The sequence below is a fragment of the Terrapene carolina genome, unplaced genomic scaffold (genome assembly GCF_002925995.2).
Source record: "Terrapene carolina triunguis isolate 2854851 unplaced genomic scaffold, T_m_triunguis-2.0 Scaffold397, whole genome shotgun sequence".
NCBI classification, from domain to species: Eukaryota; Metazoa; Chordata; order Testudines; family Emydidae; genus Terrapene; species Terrapene triunguis.
In genome coordinates, this window is record NW_020664748.1 from 921,618 (window position 1) to 948,651 (window position 27,034).

The 27,034-nt window shown below is 51.1% G+C and overlaps 1 protein-coding gene across 15 annotated transcripts in view; it reads right to left on the reverse strand.

The window, feature by feature from the left end:
• Positions 1-5,362: 5,362 nt before the first annotated feature.
• Positions 5,363-27,034, reverse strand: part of TPM3 (tropomyosin 3) — a 31,164-nt gene continuing 9,492 nt past the window's right edge. Inside the window, exons 1-9 of one of the 15 annotated variants that reach the window (XM_024207440.2) lie at positions 26,892-27,028; positions 18,766-18,899; positions 17,927-18,044; positions 17,621-17,691; positions 16,100-16,175; positions 15,351-15,413; positions 15,060-15,129; positions 13,090-13,168; positions 7,728-8,316 (exon numbers count right to left, since the gene is read on the reverse strand). In XM_024207440.2, coding sequence (XP_024063208.1) covers positions 8,295-8,316; positions 13,090-13,168; positions 15,060-15,129; positions 15,351-15,413; positions 16,100-16,175; positions 17,621-17,691; positions 17,927-18,044; positions 18,766-18,899; positions 26,892-27,023 — 765 coding nt within the window. In that variant the 5' untranslated portion in view covers positions 27,024-27,028 and the 3' untranslated portion in view covers positions 7,728-8,294. Of the gene's footprint in view, positions 6,563-7,727; positions 8,317-11,913; positions 12,449-13,085; positions 13,169-15,059; positions 15,130-15,350; positions 15,414-16,099; positions 16,176-16,728; positions 16,805-17,620; positions 17,692-17,926; positions 18,045-18,765; positions 18,900-26,891; positions 27,029-27,034 lie in introns of those variants that run through there. The other 14 variants (XM_024207441.2, XM_024207443.2, XM_024207444.2 and 11 more) reach the window with 14 other exon arrangements.

Sequence of the window (27,034 nt, forward strand, 5' to 3'; positions counted from 1 at the left end):
TAGACCCCGCCTCCAGTCCTCCCCAGTCCTACAAGCCCCGCCCCCAGCCCCTCCCCAGTCCTACAAGCCCCGCCCCCAGCCCCACAGACCCCGCCTCCAGCCCCTCCCCAGCCCCACAGACCCCACATCCAGCCCCTCCCCAGTCCTACAAGCCCCGCCCCCAGCCCCTCCCCGAAGCCCCGCCCCCATCCCCACAGGCCCCGCCCCCATCCCGCTCTCGGAGGCCCCGCCCCCTCACCAGGAGTAGCAGCCGCCCTCGGCCTCCAGCACGAAGGGGACGTGGAGCTCCCGGCTGAAGGGCAGCAGCACCTTGGGCACGTTGAGCTTGAAGGGGCGGGCGGGGCCCAGGAGGAGCAGGAAGGGGAGGGGGAGGAGGAGCGGGGGGGGCCGGCCCCGCCTCGGCAGCCTCATGCTGAAGACGAGGAAAGGAGCGGGGACAAGATGGCGGCTGCCGTAGGGCTCAGCTCCCGCTCGCAGGCACGCAGCCGCTACTCTGCGCATGCGCCTTTGCGCGCGCGGCGCTGCTCCCGCCCCTCCGTGTCCCACAGCGCGTGCGTCGGCTCCTTGTCTGCCGCGCTTTAGCCCAGCCACTGCGCCTGCTCCGCTCGGGGCGCCGCCGGGTGGGGCGCACAGTCTATCCACTACGCATGCGCAGGTTGCCCGAGCGGGGAGGGGAGGGCATTGGTGTGCTCCCAGGGCCAGAATTGACGTCCTGGCTGCAAAACTGGGTCCCAGCGGGTGGGTCTGGTGCAGGATTAACTTAGCACAGGGGCGGTGGCTGCTCTGCGTGCACCTTACACACCCCAGTGCCAGGCTCCTGCGCCCGGCATTAACCTACGCCCAGGCACCCGGTGCCACACCAGAGGCAGCTGCATTGGAGACCGGCACTGGGAGGTTTCCGGAGGACCTAGGCCAGGGCTAGGCAACCTATGGCACGGGTGCCGAAGGCGGCACGCGAGCTGATTGTCAGTGGCACTCACACTGCCCGGTCCTGGCCCCCGGTCCGGGGGGCTCTGCATTTTAATTGAACTTTAAATGAAGCTTCTTAAACATTTTAAAAACCTTATTTACACCAATAGTTTAGTTAGATGTTATAGACTTATAGAAAGAGACCTTCTAAAAACGTTAACATGGATGACTGGCACACGAAACCTTCAATCAGAGTGACTAAATGAAGACTCGGCCCAGCACGTCGGAAAGGTTGCCAACCCCTGACCTAGGCACTGGGAACAGAGAGAGGAAGGGGCCCTGCTGTCTTATCCTGAGCCAAGCGAGGGTGGGGGGGCAGGAGAGGACAATGGGGTAAGGAAGATACGAGGTGAGAGGCACAAGCTAGAGCAAAACACTTAAGATCATTAGATTGCCACTCCTTAATAGCCATGAGCCAGGCCCCCAAAATCATATAGTTTGTTGTTTGCTTTCCAGCTGTTAGGGCACATACAGGTCATGTCTCGAAGTTTCTCTACAATGGTGAGGCCTAGAAATGTGTGTTTTAAATGACATCTGACTCTCCCCCCCGGTGTGCCTCCAGGCACTGGGGTGTTGAGAGACCCCACAGGTGGGAAGTTGTGATAAAGTCTTTATAGAGTTGGCAACACTGATTTAATCCTGCCCAGCAGAAGCCAACCCCCAATTGGCAGGATCCCCAGAGCAGCCTGTAGGTGTCCCCACACAGCAGGAGGAAAGCACAAGCGTGCGGGCTTTGGCTCTTTCCTAGTTCATTGAGTGGCTTGGTACAGTGAAGTGCTTCATTTGGTAAGCGCTGATGGCACACTTAGCCCTATCCAAAGGCTCAGTCCCGGTCCCAAGAGTTTACAGTGCAAGGAAATGGCGTCCACTGAAGCATGTGAGTGTGGGAGAGGCAGAATCGGGCCCTTTGGCATGGTTTGTTAGCATGCAGGCAAAAGTCCTGGAACAAGGGGGTGCTGCTGCATTGGCTGGCTTGAAGTGGTTTCCATGATATCCAGGGTTTACAGTTTGGTTCACTGGCTCTCAGCACCCCTGCATGCAGGAGAGGTACTCCTGAGGGCATTCCATGCCAAAAAAATAAAAATTCTGCACACAGTGTTTTAAATTCTGCAAATGTTGTCAAATAAATGTGGAGGCTCCAGGATGGCATTGGGGAGCACAGGCCACTGGCTGCAGAGAGGTGGGAGATTACTGTGCAGCTTCCCCCTCCCTGGGACACACTCTCAGCAGTGAGGCTGCACCAAATCCTGGCAAGGAATGGGCCTGCCCCAGAAACCCCCCCCGAGCCCTGCCCTTCTGGGTAGGGCAATCTGGGTTCGGGCAGCTCAGTGGGGGGGAAATCTGGATGCACAGGGGCTTGTTGGGGGGTTCTGGGTGCAACAGTAATGGGATACTGCAGGGGGGTCCAGGTGAAGGTGGTTGGGGCTCAGCAGGGGAATCTGGCAGTGGGGGGCTCAGTTGCTGGGGGAGTAGGGCGCAGTAGTGCTGGGATCCAGGTGCAGCTGGTTGGGGCTTAGTAGGGTGGGATCTGTTGGGGTGGACCAGGCGCAGGGGGAGTGGGGCTCATCTGGGAGGGACTGGGTATGAGGGGGTCTGGATGCACAGGGCTTGGGCAGATGAGGAAGCAGCTCCCTGTACAGGGATTCCCTCCCCCCTGCAGCTGAGAAGCAAGGGGTGCAGGAAGCACAGGGTCGTGTGCAGAGTTTCCTGTAGCTGGGGGAGACAGTCTGAGTCGACCCTGGCTGCTGTGCAGGGGAAAAGGAAGTCCTGTCCTCCCCAGCCTAGCTGGAATGAGCAGCTGAGCCCAGCACCACGTAGGAACTCCACTCATGTCTTCCCTAGTCCTGCCACCACCCCACAGTAATTTATCTCTGGGGGGGAGGGTTGCATGACTGCGTTTGTGGTTTCCCTTTACTTCCCCTTTAGAAAGTCATTTTTCTGAAGGGAAACAAAATAAGGGGGGGGGGAGAGAAGAGAGAAAAGAGCGGGAGAGAAGAGAATATAAATTCTGTGCATGCACAGAGGCACAGAATTCCCCCAGCCGTAAAGGAGGCTAGGTGGCGCTTGCCACACTGGAGCAGACAACAGGGAATGCGGCAGCAACCATCGGAGTGCTCAAGTCCTCAGGCATGAGGCAGTGGCAGAAATGAAACAGGTGAGAGACAGGGCAAAGGCTCGTGAGGAAGAGCAGGTCTAGGCAAAGGCCTAGCAATCACCCTGAGGCGCTTGAGCTGGAAGGCAAGCAGAAACCAGCACAGCAGAAAAAACACCTCTGTTCTGGATTATCTCTTTCCTGTGCTCTCCCCAGCTGGTCTGGCTCTTGGGCACCTAATGACGGCTCAGCTTTGGGGGAAAAGTGCAGCTTTGGCCAGGGCCCAGCAGCCTGAGGCATGGCCCTGTAGCTACACCACCAAAATTCCTGGCAGTTCCATCTTTAGAAAGCTTTGGTGCAAGTGGAAACAGAAGCACAGCCAGGGCAGGGCCTAGCCATGCCTCCCCCACATGGCACCTGCCCCAATTGGCCAAAGGAATCTTTCCTCCCCTCCCCCCCTTCTTTTAAAAAACTTCTCCAGCTGATCAAACAAGGCTTTGGGGCTTTCATTTTTACTGCAACCAGGGCTGTAATGAGAGGGTGTGGAGCTCTGCAGTAGGCAAGTCAGTGCAGCATCTCCACAGCTGCCCTTCCTAACCTGTTGCCCTATAAGTATCAGATCTTTAATTTCATATGCGGGTGACTGTGCCATTTGCTCCCCACTCCCTTGACTTGCCTGCAATGAGGGCAGACAAGCCCAAGCTGGAATTGTTTAGCTACAATGGAAGCCAGCATTAAAATCTTGTTCTAATTTACTTTCCCTAACTGGATTTCTACACACAGAGATTCTGCCTTCTAGTTCTATGTACAACAGATGGTCCTATTTAGTCCTTACTTTTCCACAGCCATTTTCGTTCCCAGTTGGAATTTAAAGCCAGCTGTAGAACAGCCATAATATTTGCTCCTTATATTTTATTAGACTCCTGCGTAGTGCAGCTCCAGTTTCGTCAGAGCTGAGGGCTAGAGGGGAAAGCTACTCCCTAGGGATTGTTAGTGCTGCTGCTCAGGCAGTAGACGACTCCCTTAAATTTGAGAGAGGATGAAGCACACCGTACAGGCCCAGGCTAACAGGAGAGAAAACCCACAGAGCTAAGTTAGCCCTATAGCACCAGCAGATCAGAGCTCTTCAAAGTTTGAGGAACTTCTCAAATAGAAGGTCTCACTGGAAACATTTACATGTTTCTGGAAAGATTAAAAAGTCCTAGCTTAAAATATTTGGCACAAGCCCCCCATCTGTTCAAATCCTCACAACAGAATTTCTCAAATGGGTTTAGGCTACACATGAAAAGGAAAAAAGGGATATGTAGGTAGAGAAATGCCAAGTGAACTGGGAAGCTGCTTTTCCCTACAGGATGAAAAACAGGGGGCAGGGGAAAATGGGTTAGTCTGTAGAAAAGGAAAGTTTGAAACCGCAATCCATATACACAGGCCCTTTCTTACGCGCCTAGAGCGGTCCTCTGCCATGCATGTAGAAAGTTGCATACAGTAGCCATTTTAGTTAACATTTCTTCTGGCAGTAGGGATCAGGTAGTTCCACTCCCTTTCCCGAGGCTAGTTGGACTCTCTTTTTGCAGGGGGTATTAGAAATATTCCAAGGGGAGCTGGACTCTGTCCCTTATGGAGTTTATCAGCTATTTGAACAGGTTTTGCAGGGGTGGCGGGTTTGGGTTTGTCTTGTGCCTTAAAGACAAACTCCTTCCTCTAACTCCTGAAAGAGTCAAAGGTTTGATAGCTACACAAGCTCAGATTTGGTACCTAGAAAATGTCAGCTTTTGGGCAGGGGGCTAAGCTTGATCCTGTGGAAGGTACAGCCCTTGGAAAGAGGGATGGATTACAGATCCCTGTAACTACATAGCTTGCTCCCTCTGCTTTCCAGAGACCTCACTTGGGGCAGGGTCTAGTTTGGCACCTTGCTTTGATTACGGACTCTGGGTGCGGAGGAGGTTGAGAGTCATTACACAGTTACCAGCTTGTTATCTGGAAAACCCGGTGCAAGCAAGAAGTTAATTGTCCATCTAACTGCTTACCTGTATCCAAGTGCCCCCTTCCCTGCCAGGTCAGTTGGAACCTGGAAGTAGCTTACAGAGCATCAGTCGAGCACCTAGTAGCACCAAGCAGGCTAGTCTTAGCAACTGGCAGAGCCCCACTGGACGTTCTTGTCTGGGGCTGTGATCAGCTGCAGTTGATGGGAGAAGAACCAGTGACTGGTTCATGCACATCCCCATCCTTAGAAACATGGAGGCGCCTGTGGGTGTATAGCAGCTTTATTTTAATCAAAGCCCATTATGTCTAAAACCAGCATGGCGGGAATGGTTTTTATTTCAAAAGACAATATAAGACAGTTGTCAATTTTAGTATCAAAACACTTGATATAGGTTGTCCTCTAACTGGCCCCATAAACCACCACAACCAACGAGCCTCTCTCAAGCCTAAGCTACACAATGCAAACCTCATGCAGATCTCACTACTGTGCCTCACGAACAGAACCTCAACAATACACTGCAATGTGGCTTGGACCTGATTCAAGACAATAAGAGCACTCCTGGGTAACGGGGGGACTGAAGGGATCCCCTCAGTGTAAGCAAAGCTCTTCACACAAGAGGCAGTTTTATACAGGAGCTGTTACAATTGATCAGCAATGAGTGATAAAGCTCAGTGCAACAGCACTTAGTGAAGGCAGATTCAAACCCAGTGGCAGCAATGGGTTTGAAGGGCTGCCTGCTCTAGTCAATGGCCAAAGGGGAGTGACTGGCACACACAGGGCCAAGAGGCCCATGTGACTAATTCTTCCATTCATGAGTGTTCAAAGAGAACAGGTTTGGTCTTTTTAAAAGAAGAAAGCAATCTCCTCTTTGCTCCAACGGCTCTGCCATGCAAGGAGAGAAACTTTAAGGCTGAGAAACTGAAGGCCCTTTTTTGGGCCATCTGCTCCTGCAAGAGTTCCAGTTCTGACAGGAGGCATTAGTGCCCAGCAGAAAGGATCCCTGCATTCCTAGCCAGGCTGCTCAAACTGAACACCCAGCGCCAGAACTGCCCCACCTCCGCTTCCCCCTGGCAGCGGGGCAAAGGGGACCAGAGCTGATGAGCAAAAGAGGTTAATATCAAATTTTAAAGCCAACAGCCGCTTGTGAGCCCCAGAGTTATTTGGAATGTTTACAATGGTTGCTACAAAAAAAGGTAGTTACAAAATGTGTACATCTCACACGTTCTCCAGACATTATTGCATTGTTTGTATTTCCCTTAATGATGCTGTTTAAGGCTCCGCCCAACCTGGTGACCTTTAACCCTGAGGTGACTTGGCAGAAGTTGGTTTGGTTGAATTGGCAAGAGAAGGTAACCCTTGGGGTTAAAGGGCAGCTCTGGCTGGGCTGGTGCCCAGCCATTTGCTGGGTGGGGCAGAGGTGATGGCAGGGATCCTTTACATGTCGTTCAGGTCCAGCAGGGTCTGGTCCAGCATTCTTTGCGTGCAGAGATGCTCCTCTTTGGTGGATTTCAGTTTATCTAGTGGGAGGAAGAGTTAGACAGTTACCAGTCACATAGGTACAGCCCCTGCGGAGACCTGCATTAACTCTTTCCCAGCACACTGCTTTGGTTAGCTCCTCATTAGACGTCAGATGCAGGGCCAATTGCAGCCACAAGTGTTGTTCCTGGCCTCTGCCTCTTGAAATGCTGGTGCTTCCTGAGCAGCAAGATCCCCAGTCAGTACTTGGCATGCAGATGTGTCAGACTGAAGCTAGCCTCCCCCAGATCTCCCATTGCTTCAACATTATGCCTCTTGCATTTCCAGATCTCAAAACCCAGATAGTGGCTTTGTTTGCCTAATGGTAGCTTGGGGAGACTGCTGCAAACCCAAGCCAAAACATAATGGGCAATTCCTTTCAGCCACAGACTAACTGGACCCCTCCGGGTGATCACATGGCAGATGTTAAGAGCCTGGTCAGAAAGGTCATGGGACCACCGGCTAATAGCCAGACTGGACAGCAGGCCTCAGTTCTAAACACACTGCCTCTTCACGGGGGCCGAGAGCTTGAGGAAGGAGAGACTATTCTAGGTCAACAGCAGGCAGTGGGCTAACAAGAGCTTGGGATGCTGGTAAGTCTGCCCTGGAGGCTAAAAATGTGTTTCAGAAGCCAGGAAAGTTTATGTCCCACAGCTGACCAGTGTTCTGGGTCACCCTTATTCCAAGGGTGGAAGTGCAGGACCACTTCACATGCTGTTGAGCTGTTTGCTATTTAGAAAGCTTGAAACAGGCTGCCCATTTACCCCCACCGCTGTACACAAACTTAGGGTCTCCACACAGTGTAATCGCTGCTGATTAGCAAGAGAAATTGTGTGTATTACTCTGACCTCTAGGACAGTCCAAAGTTGATGCAGTGAGGGCAAGGCACCTTTCTAGAGACAGCTCTGCCCAAGACACACATGGACCAAAGGATCTACCGGCTTTTCCCCTGAGCGGGCTCTCAAGGGGGATAGTTCCAAGCTTACACAGGCTTTGCCACTACAGCGACTGCAGCCACAGCCTCCAACTCAGCAAGTCCTTGAACAACAGCAGCTCACTCCCAAGAGGCCTCTCCACACCCCAGGCCACATGGTCTTAACAGTGACCAGGCTTCTCCACAGGCCTTCTGGATGGAGCTTGGGTTTATGAAAGCAGCACAAGTTTGCATGTTGTCTTACAGACCGCAAGGTCAGTGGTTTATTGTCATTAGAAACAGCCATCAATCCATGCAGCAGGAGATCCTACAGACATTCAGCATATAGTAAGTTGGTCAGTCACAGCACTTAGACATCGGATATTGTCAAAAGCAGCATCTACAGCAACTCATCTAACAGACACAGGTCTCCAATGCAGCCAGCCCCCACATCACACCTGACTGTTAGAGCCAGAACAGCAGCCCCCAGGGACTCCCCACTGCACTGATCGAGACAGACTGCCCAGAGTGATCAGAATCAGGAGGAATTACAGTCCTGGGGAGGTTTATGCATGGAGAACAGAGGTTACCTTTTGAAAAAAATAAGTACATTAGAGGATAGACTTTAGCTGCCTCATTAAATAGCAGTAATTGCATAAAATCTGCTAATCTGCCAGTCTGTTAAGAATGATCAGATTTCACTGTGGTCCACAGTACTGGTGCTCACAATAAGCTTGTTTAGGGTCATTAGTGGGCCACCTTCTCAGTCACACAGATCATGCAGCGTTAACTTCAGCTCGTTAGCGAGCAGGCGATTTCTCTCAAGCTGGCTGTACAGGCGCTCTGCATCAGCAACAGGAGGATTAGGGGAAACAAGAGGAAGAGAAAAAGAGAGAAAGGGAAGGTTAGTAGAGTACCAAGATGAGCAAGTCATACAACCTGTCCCTAACATGTGGCATTCTGAGGATCGTAAATCCCAGCTTGTTTTTACAGCCTGAGGCATGGAGACAGAATGAGACCAGCACTGCCGACTTGCTTTTCAGCTCAGAAAGCCTGTGGTAGAAGCCAAGTGTGGCCAGATTAGAAGTCCTATTGAGGGCTTATGGAGGCATAGGAAGGAAGATGGATTGTCCCTGGAAAATGAAGCCTGCAGAGTGTGTGTTCTTTATGCCCAGGAACAGGAGAGCCTTTGGATACACCCTTTTGACTACATTGCAGCTATGTGACTAGAAACGGATGGGCACTGGGAGCTTCCCCAGCATCCCTCAGAAAGGATGTGGGACAGCAGTCACTGTCCGTGACGGTCAGTATGTCATGCTTCGCAGCTCAGGATGGGTTTATAACATGGACACAGGACCAAAAGCCTCATCTGCTTTCAAAGCTAACTGAAGGTCAGAGATGGATTCCAGGCCCCTGCTGATGAACAACACAGAACCAATAGCAGGATGATCAGCCACAGAAGTGCCGAGGGAGACCTGCCAGCCCTGCACCCAGCTGCACCAGAGACAGACGGTGGAAGTCTCAGAGCAAGGGTCTCTGATCTTCTCAAGCAGCAGCCAATTCATGGGAGCCTGCCAACTTTCCAAAACCAGACAAGTGGGCTCCAGAGCCATGTGCTCTCAGAGCAAAACTAACCAAGCTAACCAGACCAGTCCTGTGGGGAGCAAGAGAACCCAGGTTAGGCATAGGCCCTTCCCAGTAACCTAACAGCCTTCACTCACTGCTTTCCTGAGCCCCTCGGATTAAACACCCTCCCACCCCACACACAGGACAGTCGTCTTTGACAGACTGCCTCAAGGGAATCTTGTACTCTTGGTACTACCTCTTGCTGGGGGAAGGAAGGCTGGAGGGGGCATGGCTTTGTTCAGCTGCACCGTATGATTAAGGTCATACAGGTATGCACTGGTCAGTGGATGCTGCTAGCCTAGTCCAAGCGTAGGCCCTTAAGATGTGGCCCTTGCAAGAGACAAGTCAGCAGGCCTGACAACTGCCAGCGCCTCCTAGTCCCACTGAAACCCCTCCCCGAGAATGGAATTCCAAGTCCGTCAGTGGGAAGTCAAGCTATCCTCCGCTCACCTCCTGAATCAAGCAACATGCTTCAGGGGGAACCTTTCTAGGGGTTTACAGGTGTTCTCTGCCCTCAAACCTGCTCTATGTTCTAATTAATCTTCAGGCTAATGTTAGGCTATCAAGATCATGGAGATGATTTCATAATGGCTCTGGCCTGGACAGCCATTGCGGTGATCCCCAGCAGACGGCAGTAGCACAAGAACCCGCCAGTTTTAGTTAATCGGCGCCTCTGTAGACACCGCACCTGGAACCAATCCAGCCAGTTTCCCAAGGACAGGATTTCTGGGGGTGGAGGGGTTTGTGGTGTGCTCTGGTTTTCTAAAGAGCATTCTACAGTGGGCCTCTATAATAGCTGAGCCTAGACTGCAGGTCCCAGCACACTGACCCCCCTTTCTTGGAGCAGGATGGGGAGCTAGAACCCAACCATTATTGCTGTTTGCTGGGACCCATTCTGTTCTGTTTCAAGGCAGTCTGGGCTCCTGGCAGGCTGCCACTGCAGCCCTTGGTTGGGCAGACTGGTCACCCTGGTGAGGTCTGAGTGCGCCCTGGTGAGCAAAGCATGAATATGTAATGCCAGTGGGAGTGTAACTGCCTGTGGCCTTGAGCAGTGGAGCCAGAGAAGGGCTTTCATGTGACTGTCAGAGCCATCTCCATACTGGGGAGCAGAGGGAGATGAGGAAGGAACGAGAGGGATCTCCCCTCCCCCCCAGTTCATTTACTGCCCAGACCCAAGGGAGGAGAATCCAGCAGCTAGACAGTACTTGTTCTTGAGCCCATGATTTCAGCCAGACTGTTTGGTATGAGACACCCCCCAGCCTTGCAAGGGTGGCCTTGAGGTTCTCAACAGCACTGCAGGAGGCTTTCTAGTCCCTCACACACACTCTGTAGAGAACTGCTGAGCCCAGCCCTCATGTTAGCCTGCCTATGCATGTGCCAACCAAGCTGGTTGGACCACAAAGATTTCACCACCCCAGGTCAGGAATTGCAGCACCCAAGCAGCCATGCCTAACACTCCTTGCAGGTGTTATCTAGCATGACTGGCAGGGAGAGGGCCTGCTGACACCCCAGTCCAGTCCCTGGAGGTTTCAATTTACATGGAAGAGGCAGACCCCCGGGGAGCTACTTGGAGCTGTAGATTCCGATACAAGTTATTGTAAGTGGCTGTTTCTTGGCCTCCCAGCCCAAAGTGAGAATGTTTGGTTCAAGGGCAGGAAGCAGGGGCACTTAATCTCATCCCTTCAGGAGTGGCAACATCAGACAAGCAGGGAATGTTTCCAAGGGCAAAGATTTCAGTGTGATGACTAGGCACTTGTGCTTTGACACTGGGGCGGTTGGAGAGGTGTTTGAGAGAAGCGAAAGGAGGCATCGTGCAAGTGTCTTGATGTGACGCAACATGAAAACTTCAGCATCGTGGAGCTTCTCAAGCCACAATAGCTGCATCCCAACAAGTCAGCATGTAGCCTTGTCAGGGCAGGGACTCTGTTTGCACAGCTCCTTGCAATGGTACCATCCTAACTGGGTGCTGCTGTAATCCAGCTGAATGAACTGGAAGGGGCTACATAGCTGAAGAGTAGAGTGAAGTGAGAGCAGGCTGGGGCAAGTCTTCTGAACTACAGAAGACCTGGCCTCAGTTACCAAGATCTGGCTCATGAAGGGTTATGTTTGGAGATTACACCAGGACTTCCAGGACAAAGTGAAAATTTGAGAAACAGGAAAGGAGAGAGATTTGGTGAGCCACAGTGGGCAGCAGATGTGATGTCAGCCTGGGTAGTGTTCATAATCCCAAACGTTCTAGTAACTTGTGTAAGTCAAGTGACATGTGCCAGTATGCAGAGTGACTGGTTCCTACCATCAGCTGTGAACCCAGCACTACACTCCAGGTGAAGATCCCACAATCCCCCATATCTGCTGTCAGAGCACTTTGGCCAAGAGGCATGCATGGATTTCCAACATTAGCTTCTACACCCCTCAGCTTGACAGATGGACATTTTGCACTACAGAAGCTGGGATCTTGGTCTCCACACAGACAGAATTCAGTGCAGACACTGGTACAGCTTTAGCACCTGACCAATCCTGTCCAACTGGAATTCACATGTGCTTTCCTGTGTTTGTTAGCTTTTGCATCCAGCCAAGTGGATCACTGACCAGGGTAAAGCAGACACGGTGTATGTAGCATTTGACTGCACCCCACAGGGGAATGAGATGGGAAAGCCATTAACTACCAAGACCAGAATACAAATGCAGCTTCAGATTTCCTGCTGCAACCCCAAAGAACCATTCAGTCCTTATGGAGCACTCAGCACTTTGTATTGTTTGCAGATCTGCAATTCAGACGTATGAGCCAAGAACAGACAACAGCAGAAGGAAGAATTTAGTGCATCAACGTCTATATATTCCACTGACATGGGGGAGTTACATTGGCCTGGAGGCAACACTGAAACGGTCACTGTCAGGCAGCCAGTCTAGAAATCCATTGCTCAGTAGCACCAGCCATTTCACTCACCATCAATGTATACATCAAGTTGTTCCTTAGAGTGACATCATGCTCAAGCAACAGCAAGTACAAAAGGAGCTTTATGACTACATGAAATATGCAGATGAGAACACCCCGCCCCTGCTTCCCTCAGCCCCTGTACCCAGACAGACTGCAAAGGCAGCCCCTCTGAGCACAGCAGTGTCTGGCACAATAGGTCAGACAGAGGAAGCTTTGTTTGAGGGCAAGTGCAGCACAACAGCTCCTGCGTTTCAGTGTTTATTCCCAGGGATGCCCTGCATACAGTCTAACTGGACATGGGCACTGGAATTCAGAGAGTAGCAGAAAGAGCATAAGTGAAGGGTGCAGATGCAGAACAAGCCACCAAGCAGAGAGGCAAATCCAAAGTGGAGTTTGGAATATCAGATTTATCTGTATGAAATAGAGAAGGAGACACTTGTTTTAAGAGGCCCTTAAGGGTTTATACACTGCAAGCTTGGGTTTATGGCGCTTTCAGATGTTAGAAACAAGGATGCTTACTTCTGAGTGCGTACCAGCCCCTTCCTTGGTTAGTGGGTGAGGGAGCAGGCAGAGTCCACAACAAGCCACAAAGCCAGTTATAGTAACACACTAGTTTTGGTTACTTCCAGAGCAGTTTATGGATCTTCTCAATCCCAGGATCATGTATCTGATATTTGACTAGCACTAACTGCAGCCTCTGCCACACTAGATCTTGCAAAACAATGGCACATTGTCACTCCTGCAGGAAGAGTTCTCTGGAGTAGCTGGGAATTGCATTACTTGGCACAGATTAAATGAATTCACGCCCTTCCCGGTTCATTCCAAGCTAGCCCTGCGTCATACTAGTATTGTACATGCACATCACAATAATCTAACTCAAGAGTTAGTCACAGCATGCTGACAGACACTGCTGCATTAATCTAGAGGCAGAGACCTGCAGGAAATGCTACCAGTCTTCTGTGTAAGTTATCAGTCACAGCAAACCAAGCAAGTTCTGGCTGTTTAGCCTGCTCAAGCCGAGGCAAACACCACCACAGCCAGCTGATATTTACATGGAAGTCATATCATTGAGGGCGTGGTCCAATTCCTCACTAATTGCTTTGTACTTCAGTTTCTGGGCATAGAGCTCATCTAAAGAGGTTTGGAGGAGAACAAAAAGGAAACAGTAAGAAAGGCAGAGGAATAGTCCAAATACCCAGAGGCAGGAAATGCAGCACGGAATCCAGGAACAGAGGAAAATGAAGCTGGAGGTGAAAAAGCCACGACTCAATGTAGTTAGGAACCCATCTCTCCATTTTGTTTAGAGACAGGACCAGGCTTGGTACAGTTTAATCAAGAAGTGCCTTGCAAGTTACAAATACCAGTTCCTTGAGGAGCAGGGCCAATAACTTCAAAGCAATGCAGCTTAAGATGTGTTGACTCACAAGGGTCACCTGCCTGACTGGATCTGCAGTAACCAATGATGAGAGGTGTAAGCAATGAAGGAACCCCCCCCCTGCCCATTTTGTGGGGGAGCTGAATCGGTTTCCCCAGCTAGAGGGCAGAGATCAGCTAAGTGAGTATTTTCACCTCAGTTTCAATATGAAACCCCAAGGTTACCATGCTTAGTGGCTTTAGTCATCTAGTCTACAGATGTAGAGAATTCCCATTACAGAGCGCATGTCCAATTAGCAGGAGAAATCCCAGCATGCAAACCACACCTGTGTTATCTAATCAGCTGGAGAAAGCTAGCAGACTACCTGCCTTAATTGGAGGCCTGGAATTCAGTCTTAGGAGAGTTTTAGTACTGATCTTGCCAGCTCCACTTAATTCCAAGGGAACAGGACTTCTGGCTACAGTACAGCTGTTACAGAGTGCCCAGAGGACCATGTCTTGTTCAGTCTTAAAGTAGGTCACTTCAGCGGCAGGTTTGTAGATCAGAGCCAACAGTCTCATGATCAATATGTTTCAAGCAGAGCATGCAGATAGATATTTTTGCAGTTGTTGTAATGAAGTTAAGCCTTCCACTGGATAACTGGCTTACCATAAAACATCAGCCACGGAAACAGATCTAGAAAGTACAGCTTAGGTGGCAGTAGTCACTGTACTGACAGCTTCAGTCTAGAAATCATGCTATCTTTGCAAGAGTCAAGCTCTGATGTAGCCAAGAAGCTAGTTAGACCCAAGTCTTTACCATTTTGAGCTCCCAAAAGCTAGGCAATCAACAGGAGACAGACTGCTTAAGTCACTGGGTGAGGGCAGGCTAAGTTGTGGCCTTCCTCCACCCTTCGAGACAGATGCAGTCTGAACTATGGCTTTCCACTAAGAGGAATTTAAACAGGTTTTAGGGTAGTGCTGAAGACCAGAGAGCCATTCCATGTGCTGGAAGTTGCTGTACTCCACGGTTGGCACCTCCTAAGTAAAGGTTTAATGGGTCTAGTATGAATACTTGCTTGTACCTGGTTCTAACATACGCCATGGGTTTCAGCTGCACTAACCTGACAAACATCTTACTGTCCTGTCCCTACCTCCTGAGGTTCTCAGGATGCTGTACAACAGCCTTTCCACAACCCCACTCCAGACATTTCAGACTCGAGAACGAGTTATCCTGACCCCACAAATGCATTTTAAGCAACAAAACGCAGGGAAATCCCAGCTGCTTAGTCTGGAGTGGCCAGGTGATACCTGAGTGCCAAGCAGCAATCTAGGAACACGTCACACCAACACTTATCCAGCCTCAGTGCAGAGACTGAGCTGGGGTGTTTAACAGTAGATACCAGGTCCAGAGTGACTCAGCAGCTCTAACTTCAGCTCACACCACTTAACATCAGCCAGCAGGCTGAACCAGAGCAGGCCATGCCCATGAAGTGAGTAGTCGAGAAGAGAAGAGGATTCTGATCAGGGTAGCCCGTCAGCTCCCTCCCATAAGCTCCAGCTCCACCCAGGCCCCATGGCATCTGGGGCAATAGACTCAGTTGGCCCATCTTGAGTGATCTTTGCCACTCCCTAGGTTTTATTTGGCATCCCAGTCCCCAAAACGCACCTTCCAAGTCATCAATGGTCTTCTCCAGTTTGGCTACTGATCGTTCAGCAAATTCTGCACGGGTCTCCGCCTAACAGAAAACAGAGCCAATTAATACAGGGCTAGTCTGTGGTTCTTCACTTTGAGACTGATCTAGGAGTCTACCACAGTGAAGTCAAGCTACCATGGCCAGCCTCAGAATGAGGTGCCCCTGTCCTGGCGTCTGGTGGCCGACAGTCCCTTTCACGATGTTTATCCAAATCCCACACCACTGGGAACAGGCTTTCAGACCCTGGAGAAGTGGCCACTCACCTCTTTGAGTTTGTCTGTCAGGATCTTGATTTCCTCTTCATATTTATCCTCTTTTTGAGAGTACTGTGGAAGAAGCAGAGAGTCAAATCCCAGCACCACTAACTGCCTCCCACAAATAGGTCCTGCAATCTGAGAATCACTAAGTCCAGACCTCAGCTGCAGAGGGGAGCTTAGGGACTCACTCTTGCACCACAACACAACATTCCTGCCTGCAGATGTTGCACCAAGTGGGCCAACCACAGGGAGGCTGGCCCAGCACAATAATTCACACCATGCTTATCCACCAGGAGGTGGTTAGGAAACCATCCCCAGACCATGTCTGACGTGCAGCATTAGGCACATGGATGAATAAGTCTGCTTCACAGCCAGGCAGCCAATGCCTTACACTTATGTTGGATGTGAAGCTTCCCCTCCCCAACCTTGGAACAGCTTAAGACAATGACCACCACTGCACAGATACACCAACAGACATTGATCCAATGGGAGATTACCTCACCCACCTTGTCTCTAGAGACAAATGAGTCAGACTGACACTCATGACTACTAGCTCTGCACTTCAAACCATTGGCACGCCCATGTCTGCAGCTCCCACGGACATGCAGACTGATTCTGTAACAACTCAACCTCATGCAAAGGCCATTACAAGTACTACAGACCAGGGAGCATTCCCATCTCACTGGGTGCTCTTTAGCCAGGAGGCCCATGCAGGAGTGCCTGCAGGCTTCTGGCCCTTTGCAAAGCAGCCCTACCTTCTCAGCCTGAGCCTCAAGAGACTTGAGATTGTTGGTGACATTCTTCAGCTCCTCCTCCAGCTCGGAACATTTACTGTGGACGTTTTAAAAAAGGCAGGAGAGAAGGAAAGAAAAGTGGGAGGGAGACAACACAGGAGAGAGATGAAAAAAGTGAATCCATGTGCCAAGAAGACCGGAGAGCTCTTTAGGAGACAGATCTCACGTGACCACACCAGGTGGGATTTCACTTCCAGGCTGTCAGGAGAGTTTACAGGCAGCTTTGTAGGAAGCGAACACTCACACAGGCACTTACTAGACACCTATCCTTAGTGCCTTGTACACACTATAGCGAAAGCAAGGCCTTAAAACGGAGCAGCTAGAGCTGGATGCAGATTCATGCTGGACCCAAAGTCTTGCATGTAAAAAAAGGAACATTAATAGGTATGCTGGGGGGAGGGAAGCTGTTCTACTATGGGGCAGCTGCAGCTGCCCCCTGCTCAGAGAAAGGGAGGTTTGCCAGTCAGCAGGAGAGAATGGAGCATTCCAGAAGTGAGAAATGAAGGAGAGATGCTATTAAGGAGCAGAGGGCAGGAGTGTGATGAGGAGGCCACAAGACCTGTTTGACACTTTAAGGGAAGGGTTAGTACCTTTTCTTCAGCAACAGCCAGACACTTCACATTCTGGTCCATCAATCGAATCTGCTCATCCAGTTCCCGGCAACGACTGTTAGGGACGATCACATGATGGCACAAGCCAGGCAAGGGAGGCAAAGTCAAAAGGAGCAGCAACATCACAAACAAAGCCAAGCAAAAAAAGAGGGAAGGGAAGGGGAAAAACACAAAGAAAAGTCATGGTCACCACATGCACATCTGGGTGGGAAGCACAACTATACTTGCTGTACATGCACACAAGTGACTTTGTTAGACAAGGCCTAAAAAATGCAACGGAAAGGCTCTGACTTCCCCCTTAAAGACCAATTAAAGCAGCCACACTTGAGGAAATCAAAGCCCTTGCATTGCATCTCTGTGCATGTTCTGGATAGAAATTAGCCAGCGACTCAGCAAGGCTCTGTTCAAGATCAGACTCAGGCACTGATGTTCTATGGCTCCAGTGGCTGCTTTAATTCCCTGTCCAGGGGGACTTTGCAATTGCAGTAGGGTGCATTGGCCTCAGTGTCCCACAGCAATTTCCAGATAAGCTAGTAGACACCAGCTGCTCTAGTGACCAACAAAGCAGTGCTGGTGAAAAGAACTAGACTGAGAGGGACCTTCTGATCCTGCTGGTACAAAGTCACTCCATGCAAAGAGGTTGGGCATCTCCACTACAAGGCAAACACTCTGATATCCATGCCCCCATATACCTAATCTATGTTCTCCTGGTACAAGTGAGACAGATCAAGGGAGTAACAGTTCCTTTGGCAGAAGAGCTAAACCTCAGCCCACACTTCAGGCCTTGTTTAACAAGGTTTGGGATGTTTCAGTCATGTTAGTTCCCATGCAGAGGGAGTCATGCTGATGAAGTCCAAGGGAAAATACTCACGACTCTGCAAGCTCAGCCCTCTCCTCAGTGCGCTCCAAGTCTCCTTCAATGATCACCAGTTTCCGGGCAACCTGGAGGAGAGAAAGCCACGGATAGTTGGTGAGGCAAGAGTTTAGTTCTAGAGGAAGGAGCTCACAATGGACCCAGCTGGCCAGTTTCCTTACAAGAAAAGCATGACCTCAGCTGGGTGAAACACCAACTCCTAGTGCTCACTCAGGAAAGCACTTCCCACATCAGGATCCATTAGGAGAGCTACCTCGCACCTGGGTGAAGCCAAGTGTGGCAAGATAGCTTTGAGAGCCTCACCTCCTCATACTTCCTGTCAGCCTCTTCTGCAATGTGCTTGGCCTCCTTGAGCTGGATCTCCTGCAGTTCCATCTTCTCTTCATCCTTCAGGGCTCTGTTTTCAATCACTTTCATGCCTCTGCCCAAGACAAGAGGAAGAAGTGAGGTGATGCACACAACTGTGACCTTGAACTGGCATGTTACACACTACAGTGCCTTTATGAAAGTCTGTTCTTGATGCAGGGCTGACAGCAACCAGGGGTTTATACCTAATCTATGCATTAGGGGTCACAAGGAAGTTTACCCTCATCCAGCAATGTTACAGTTCAGTCTAGCATTGACTCAGACTAGGACATCTCTGGAGAGTGTCAGGCCATGTCTACACTACCACTTATGTCAGCAAAGCTGGTCTCAGGGGTGTAAAAACTACAACCCCTTAAGCAACAGTTTTGCTGGCATAAATGGCAGTGTGCACAGCACTGTGTCGGCAGAAGAGCGTCTCCTGCTGACAAAACCAGCTCGCCAAGTGGCAGTAGCTATATTGTGTTGATGGGAGAGCTCTCCTGTCAGAGAGGGCTACACAAGCACGCTTACAGCAGTGCAGCTGTAAGCTCACTCATGTACACATGGCTTAAAGCCCCCACCCAAGATGTTCATCTCTTTTCCACACAGAGGCAAGTGCTGAGGCAAGAGGCTGATCTCCCTTAGTCGGCAGGGAGGACTATTACATGGGTTAAGCGGTGTCCAGTGCTGTTTTTCCCCCCACCCCTCATGTCTCCACCATGCATCTGCAATATTTGTGTAGAGCCAGAGAGGAATGGTGTCTGCAGGAAGTCTCCTGTTTCTGTAATGCAGCTCACCTTTCACTCTCATCTGCAGCTTTCTCTGCCTCCTCCAGCTTCTGCAGAGCTGTGGCAAGACGCTCCTGGGCTCGGTCCAACTCCTCCTCTACCAGCTGGATACGGCGATTCAAGGATGCAACTTCTGCCTCAGCCTAGAGAGTTAATCACACCGTGAGCTAGTCTACAGTGGGTCTAGCACTTACAGCAAGGGAGGGCTCCTGGGATCAGTGTCCCATTCCGCCATTGACGGAGATGGAAAAGGAAAGCAGGGCCACATCTTTGACAGGCAGAGTTTCATGCAGTGAAGCTGCTCCACACAAGTTCCCAGCATACCACAAAGAACTGAGATTTCAGCTCAAGCAGACTTGTGACAGGTACCTGCCCAACTAACCTCTGCTTGCACAAATATTAGCTCTGCCAGAGGGTTTCCAGTTAACCAGAACTGTGAGAGGCCAACACTACTCCCTTTATCCTCAACAGCAGCCTATCATTCCGTGAAGGCTGCAGCCAGCTGTTTTACACATGAGAACTAGTGCCAGTTGAGTGGCTGAGCTGTGACTCAGTGTGGCTGGAGGAAAGTTCCAAGCAAGTCAGCAACTGCAAGTCTATCTGAACCATCTTTGGAGGAGGCAGCAGCTCTTTGGGATCCCCTGACCATGAGGGGCAGCACCAGACTTCCAGAGCTGATCACGGTGCTTAGGCCAGCCAACGCAGGTCACTGCCAGCCTCCAGAGACCGGTTTCCAAGGACATCTTGGAAACTCTGACCAGCAGCTTGATTTTGCTCAGTAGTTCAGCAGGAATTTGGAGCTAGAGGGGAAGTTCGGGGATATCCAGTCTCCAGAACCGTTCTTTCTGAAGGGAATTCTACAGCTAGAGCAACAATGCAGCCTGGAGTTTCAGAGTCAGCCTCCCAATACGGGCTAGTGATGAGCCACTACAGCTATAAAAAGCTTTAGGCCTGGTCTCCATGTAGGATGTGGGTCAGGCTAGCTCCAGCACTCCGCCGTGAAAAGTTCCATGCCCCCTGCGCCCGTTGGATTGGCCTAACCCCCACTGTAGATCCTGCTAGGCTGACAGAAGAATTCTTCCATTGGCCTGGTTGCTGCCTCGGAGGTGGGTTTACTACAGTGACAGAGGAAACCCTTCCATTGCTAGAGTATCAACAGCTCCTGCACTGCAGCTGGGCCAGGGTAGCCCTTGCAATCCAAGATCAGCTGGTCACCCAGGTCTGTGCTGTGAAAAGCCAGCTGGGAGCCTGGGAAAGTGAGTCACTTGAGCTTTTGCTCTGTCAGCAGGGCGATTGGGATCTCCACTCAAATCGAGGCACATTGCTTTGATAGCTGCAACAGTTATGCACGCGATTCCTCTAGTGCTAGACACGCCTTAGGGGCTGCGGTGACACCGCAGGTAGGTGAGCCGGGGGGAGGAGCAGTGCTGTACCGGCTGAGCAATGGGGAAAAGCTAGTGTTAGAACAGGGCTCCATATATTTGGAGTTAAAGCTCAAGACAAGCCAGTCAGCTCTTCTCCTTGGCTGGAGCATTACCAAGATGCATAGTGCCCTGATGAGCAGGGGAGAGGCCAGTACCATCCAGTGGCAGACTGCATCATAGGAAAGGGACCTCCCTAGGTGAGCACTTCCATGCAAGTGCACCCCCAAGCCTCTTCTGTGGAAACCTGCACAACTGATGCCTGAAGAGTGCTGCCCTGGACCAAGCCTGCTGGAGGAGCCAGCGAGCACCTATGGTTCAGGAGAGGAAGGGGATTCAAACTGGAAAGTTCAACCAAAGGAGCTGGCCAAGAACTGGTCTAGTTGCCATCAGTGCACAGCCTAAGGAAAGTGAGACAGTCAGACCAACAGGAGAGCACTCTCCTCCTCAGCAAGGCCGGAGGAACACCAGAATGGGTAGGATGCGGTCCCCACACCATTGCGGGGGGGGGGGGGGGGGGAGAGAACCCACCTGTCAGTTTCTGGCTACGTGGTGTTTTAAACTGACTCAGCCCAGCTGTGGTATGAAGAAGGCTCCTTCACTGCTGTGGAACTGCTTCTCTACCCTCTCCCTCAGCCACCCAGCTGCTGCAAGGGGGCTCCACCTTCTACCCTTCCACCACTCACTTCACTGCTAGTTTTGGCTCCCTGCAGCTTACCCCAAGCAATAGGGGAGTGAAATTCCTGGCAGCTTTGCAAATGCAAAACCCTGCTCGGTTTCGTTACCTTGTGCAGAAGGGCACACCCCCAGGTCACCCCGCACCTGCAGAATGAGCAGCAGCTCAGGCAGACAGCCAGCAGTCCGAGGAAGGCAACCCCAAGCCAGCTTGGGGCACAGAGCACTTTGCCATCCTCAAGGTATAGGACCTTGTACTAAGCCACCCATCTCCGTAGGACTTCCCGCCAGCAGCAAGAGGGCTCCTCACACTAGTAAGGGAATTCTTTAGCCCTGTTCGTGGTAGCCTAAGACCAGAAGACACCACCTGTGCCCAACCCCCAGCTCTAGAGATCTATGACTCTACCCAGAGATGTGAATGAACACTATCGCAGGGCTGCAATGAGCCAGGGTGGTAGTATACATGTTTCCATGACAACTGCTGGCTTAGCTAGAATATGACCATACTGCAATTACAAAAGAATTCCTTATGAGGCTGCAAAAAGAGCAGAACCAAGACCTGGGAGTGGCCTCATGTTATTGCGCTGCAGTCTCTTTCCACTGCTAGATGTAAATTGGAGCCCCTGGACGCCCGGGTAAGCAGTCAGCACGGCAGCCAACAGGGCACCTCCTTACATTCACACACAAGCTAGGTGTTTGTCTTCTGGGCCTGAAGGCCAACTTCCTCATTTTAGTCATCCTGCTGTTCAGTTTAGCCCTAGCAAAGCCACTGCATTGATCCTGCTGGAGCAGGCCACAGTGACAGCCAGCAAGACAATCAGAGCATCCGATCCAAGCCCCTCACCTCCCCCACCCATTCATGGGCAGGCCATGCTACATGGATCAGACTCTTTATCCCTACGCTCCCAGGAAAGTCATCAAGCAAGCGGCCTGTTTTCAGACTTCAGCTCAAGTGTCAGGACTGTCTGACCTGCTCAGAGCCACGGCTCTGCAGGATAAGGCATAAAGAACTTGGAGCCCAATTCTGAGGAGTGCTGGGACCTTCCAACTCCCACTGATTTCAGCTTATTTGGGGATGCCGTTCCGCAGAGTCTGGTAGTTCAAAGAAAGCAGCCCCTCTACAAGCTGAAGACTGTTTACTCAGTTTGTATTTCAGTCCGCTGCAAGTGTCGCTTAGGTGAGTGGGAGGCCAGTGAGTACTCTGCCACTTCTGGGTCACATGATCCCTTACTAACTCTGGGGGGAATAAAGGATGCCTTGGCAGTAAGCTAGAAGGCACCGTGGTTCAGTGGGTCAGGCACCAGGCTTGCAATCAGGAGATGAAGGTTCTAGGCTTGCTCAGGCCAGCACATCTAGCCTCCCTGTGCCTCAGTTTCCCCATAAATAAAATGTCACTATGGATGCTTCTTCCAGAAAGCACCTGTGGTCTACAGAGAAGTGTTTGATTGACAAAGGTGTCCTCTGTGCTTAACACTCCTCTGCCTTGCAGTGTGATTGCGAGACTAAGTGGCCTCAACAGCTCGATGGAATATGCTGCAAGGGCAGCGTATTTGCCAGCTCAAGGCCTGGTCTGGCGCTTAGGTCGACAGTGTCAGTGTAGACACTGCATTGCTTACATTGACTGCTGCTGCCTTTCAGAAGTGGTCCCAAGGCCCTACATTAACAGTGAAATCGGTGCAAGCGCCCCTGTTGAGGACATGCACCGCTGACACAAGGAGTGCCGTGTGGACATGGAAAAGTGATGTAATTACTGTGGTGGCTGGATGTCAACCCAAGTTACATCAGCTTCATTTTGTCATGTAAACTTGCCCTAAGACCTTGATGTGGTTGTTTCTTCCTGCCCCTGTTCTAGCAATTCCAGAGCAGTGTCCATACCCAACCCTGCCTTAAGTACGTTCATAACAAGGACTCCAGTATTCGAGAGCACCATGTACTGAACAATTCAGTTTTTCTGATTAAGCCAGTATTTGAGCAGGATGGAAAGTCTGGGAGCTTTCCACCGAGTTCCCGGACTGGCAGCGTCACATCTGATATCACTTCCATTTTCTCAGAACACTTCAGTCAGTTCATGCTAAGAATCACTTACACCTTTTGTGCTTAGAGCACTGAGCAAGCCAACATGGAGGAGCTCTTCCCCCACTTCCCTTTTATGGTTCAGGATGGAGTCAGAGACCAGAGACATGAGAGATGCAAGACTGATAAGACAACCTATCACAGCTCAAGCCCCAAACCATTTCAAGTCAACGCTGTTTCTGCATGACAAGCTAGTGCCGCCAGACTCTCAGGAGATGAGTAAAGGAAAAATCTACCAACTGTCTGCTGGAGAATCCTTTCCACAGCTCCAGTTAGTTATTTACACTGTCAGCATGTTTAGACTTCCAAGGGAAGTGTGTATTTGAGGAGGTGGGAGAAGCCTGTGTTTATCTTGGGGCAAACTGATTCGGGGCAAGCATGAGGCATTACTTTGTTCCCCAGTGTAGAGTCTCAGGACCCTGCTCAAAGAAAGTTTCAGTGAAAGGGCAACAGAGGTAATCCAGAGAAGCCTATTCATCACTGCACACCAAGAAATCAGTGAAGCAGTGACTGAAACGCAAGGAGCACAAATAAAACTGCAGTATGACAACATTGGGTTAGAACCCACCCTTCCTTCCTCAGAAGCTATCCCTTCTGTCATAGATACTGCTGCTATGATTCAGGATATCCCCAAGTTGAATCTCTTTAGATGGAGCCAGAAGAGTTTCCCTGGCCAGGTAAGCTGTGTCCAGAAAGCCACCTGGCTGAGTGATCCATGCCAGCTCCAGTTCAGAGAGAAGAAAGCTAAGGCAAGGAGTTGACTGACACCATTTTGGAGTAGCAGTTTCCAAATAGTTGTGTGCTGAGGTAATTCTGGAATTTATAAAAAACCCAGACTAAGTTTACACAGATGTTCAAACAGGCCCAGACTTCATTTGAGTGTTGCTGTATAGATTGAGTCATGCCAGATAAATTGGTGGATTTCTTAGCCAATCACTACAGCTTCCTGAGAGAAAGTAACCTACCCTAAGTTGCCACAATACCCAACCTGAGTCACTAATGCCTCATGATAAGAGTCAACTGTACAGTGAGCAAAAAAAAAATAATCAGTATCCTAAGTATCACCTCAGATTAGTGAGAGTGTCCAGTGCAGCACTGCTGTAGACATGGGCAGCCTTTCAGCAAGGAATAGCCTGGAATGTGAACAGGCAGTACTAACTACACACCTCTACAAATAACTACCCGCCTCTTCAAACAGAGCCTGGGAGACAAAGGAGGAAGGCAAAAGAGGCAGTCTCAGCAAGGGAAGATTGTAAAAGGAAGGTGGGACCAGATCTCTGGGACTAAGTAGGCTCAAAATCTAAAGGAGGTCTTAAAATGCTGCTCTGTAAAAATCTTTACCTCCCCCCACAGGAATCTGTCAAGCCTGTCTTTCTAAAGACCTAGTAATTGAGCAAAAAAAAAATTGACCTACAATCTACATTCCTATTGCTATCTTTGGATGGGGGAAGTCTACAGCATACAGTACTGGAGGGAATACAACTGCTGCTTGTTACACTATTGCAACATGCAAGTTGCACCTGTAGGTCAGCCAGGGGCCATAAGGAGTTTGTGCAGACCTGACACTACATGTCTGACCAGAAGCAAGATAATCTGATACCCAGCTGAGGAGAGTTTAGCTACTGGAGGGGTGTGGTCCTGCAGCAGGTTCCAGCACAGCTGGAGAAGTTGAACCCAGAAGTGATTTAAGTGATACAGATTCAGTGGCTGGCACACCCACTCCCTCTGTTTAGGTTTGAAGCCCTCTGCCCCTCTCCTACCAGTTAGTGAGCCAGGAGTGTTCCAATAACTGTTGAGATTTCGTAAGAAATTTTGCCTAGCCCTACTAGCCAGGCACGGATATTTACAGTTGCTTGTTCTACTAGAGGAGAATTGGGGTGTTCCTTGGCATCTTTACTCTAGCTGGAGTGTCCTCCAGAAAGTTTTAGCAGCCAACGCTACTCTTTAGCGCCACTTACCAGCATGCAGACACCCAGCAGGATGAAAGCATTCAGGGTATGGCATTGTTCAAACTGCCAGAGCCCTTCCTCCAAGCTGGTGTCAAAGTAGTGCTTCAGTGGAGGTGAACAGATTCTATCTTTCTGCATGTACGAAGGGTTTCCCCATGTAGGTCTGAGGCTGGGTTAGCATAGCTCTTAGCCTACTTGGCTAGAATCCCACCAGTAAGCTAGATTTTCTTTGGTGGTTCAGGATCCCTCCCCGCACACCATCCTAGGATTTAGGCAGTGATCAGATTTGCTAAATTAGTATTAGCTTCTGCCACGTTTAGCATACATGCCAATGGTCAGAGAGCTCACCGCAAGTTGAGCTGGCTTATAAAGGCTACTTCTGGATCTAATTTATCCCCTTGTTATTACCAAGGCAAGAAAGTTACTAAAAACAGTAAGGCTTTTATTTTAGCTCTATGCAAAGCTTACTAAGTTAAAAGCCTCCAGGAGCCAGGGTATTAAGCCCTGGAAGTGTGCACAACTAGTATTCAAGGCACTGTTCTGATCTGTTAGAACCAGCCATCTACAGAACCAGTTCAAGGGAGGCTGAACTGGTTTTACCAGTGACAAACCAATCCTTAGCAAAGCCACAATTTCAGCCTGTCAAAGATTACTGGAGCAGCACCACTAGTAAATTACATCTTGAGCAGAGACTAGCCTCTACATCAGCTTTCAGGGCATGCTCACAAAGCCAGAGGGCACAGTAACAAAACCAATCTGAAGATTGAGTACCATAGGAGATACTGCTTCCATATGCGCTCACCTCCTTGAAATATCCAGCCATGATGCTTTCAGCCCTAGAACAAGGGTCCAACAAGCCTGGAACACAGAGCTTTGGCTGCAGCCCAGTAAATTGTTTCCCCTTTTTCCAAAGTCAGATCTTGTTCTGACCACAAACCCAGTGCTGCGCTGAGCAGCAGAGTTATTTCTTGAGCTCCAGTTGCTGAGTGGTGGCTTCAGACTGAAAGTCCAAAACTTCTCCATAAGCCAGCTGTCTACTCCGGGGGCACACAGCTTGTAATCCTTTACAGAAATGGGCCTGAAATTCCAAGTCTGCCACCTCACACTAGTGTCACAGAACTGGCCAAGGAGCCTGATGGGGCCACCCCAACAGCTTCAGACTTCAGCCACATCTAACACACTCTTGGCATGGTCTTTAGACGCCCATCAGCATATTATGTAGGAGCTCAGCATTCACAATACAGTAATTGTTGCACTAGAAGTGCTTTAGCACAAACAAACAACTAACTGCTTAGTAGGGAGGGCCCTCTTGGCTAATCGGGAGGCTCCTAGAACCGCCATCCTACAGCAGCACATGGACAGCAGTCACAGGCCGGCGGCCTAGCCGCTAAGGAAGGAGAGCACCAGATGCCACCACGCCCAGGAGAGGAAGCAGAGCTCACAACCAAGTCACTCCAACGCGCCCGGAGGACTAGCGATGCCCAGCCCTACATGCCGCACGGACACCGCACCGACGTTCCCGTTCCCATCGCCTCCCTACAACGGATTCCTCCGGGGCTCGCCCAGCACAACGCCCAGGAGAACCCCCGCAGCATCACCCCACGCCCCACCCATGGGGACCCCAGCCCCCACCCACCCCCCTTCCCAGCCTCCCAAGCGCACGATGAGCCTGGGCCCAGAGCAGGCTGCACACCCGGGAGCACGAGACACCCCCCCAGACCCCCACCGCCTCGCACACACGGGGAGGGAGCGCTTCCTCGGAGCCAAACTTGCTGCCTCATTTCCTGAGCAGGGAGCGGAAGAGACGCGGCCCCACCCCGCCGGCCGGGCCGGTGACCCACCCCCACGGCTCGCCGGCCCCGGGCCGGTGCCCCCCCCCCCGGGCTCAGCCCTCCCGGCCCCCCCCGGGCTCAGCCCTCCCGAGCCCAGCCCCCGCGGCCGGAGCAGCCCGGAAAGGCCCCTCGCCCGGGCCGCGGCCTAGTCCCGCCCCGGGCCCCGCGGCGCGGCGCGGCGCTACCTGCTCGCGGTTGCGGCGCTCGGCCTCCACCTCGCGCTGCAGGCGGTCCGCCCGCTCCTCCGCATCGTCCGCCTGCTGCTGCAGCACCTGGATCTTGCGCTTCACCGCCTCGATGGTGGTTACCCCGGCCATGGCTCCGCCGC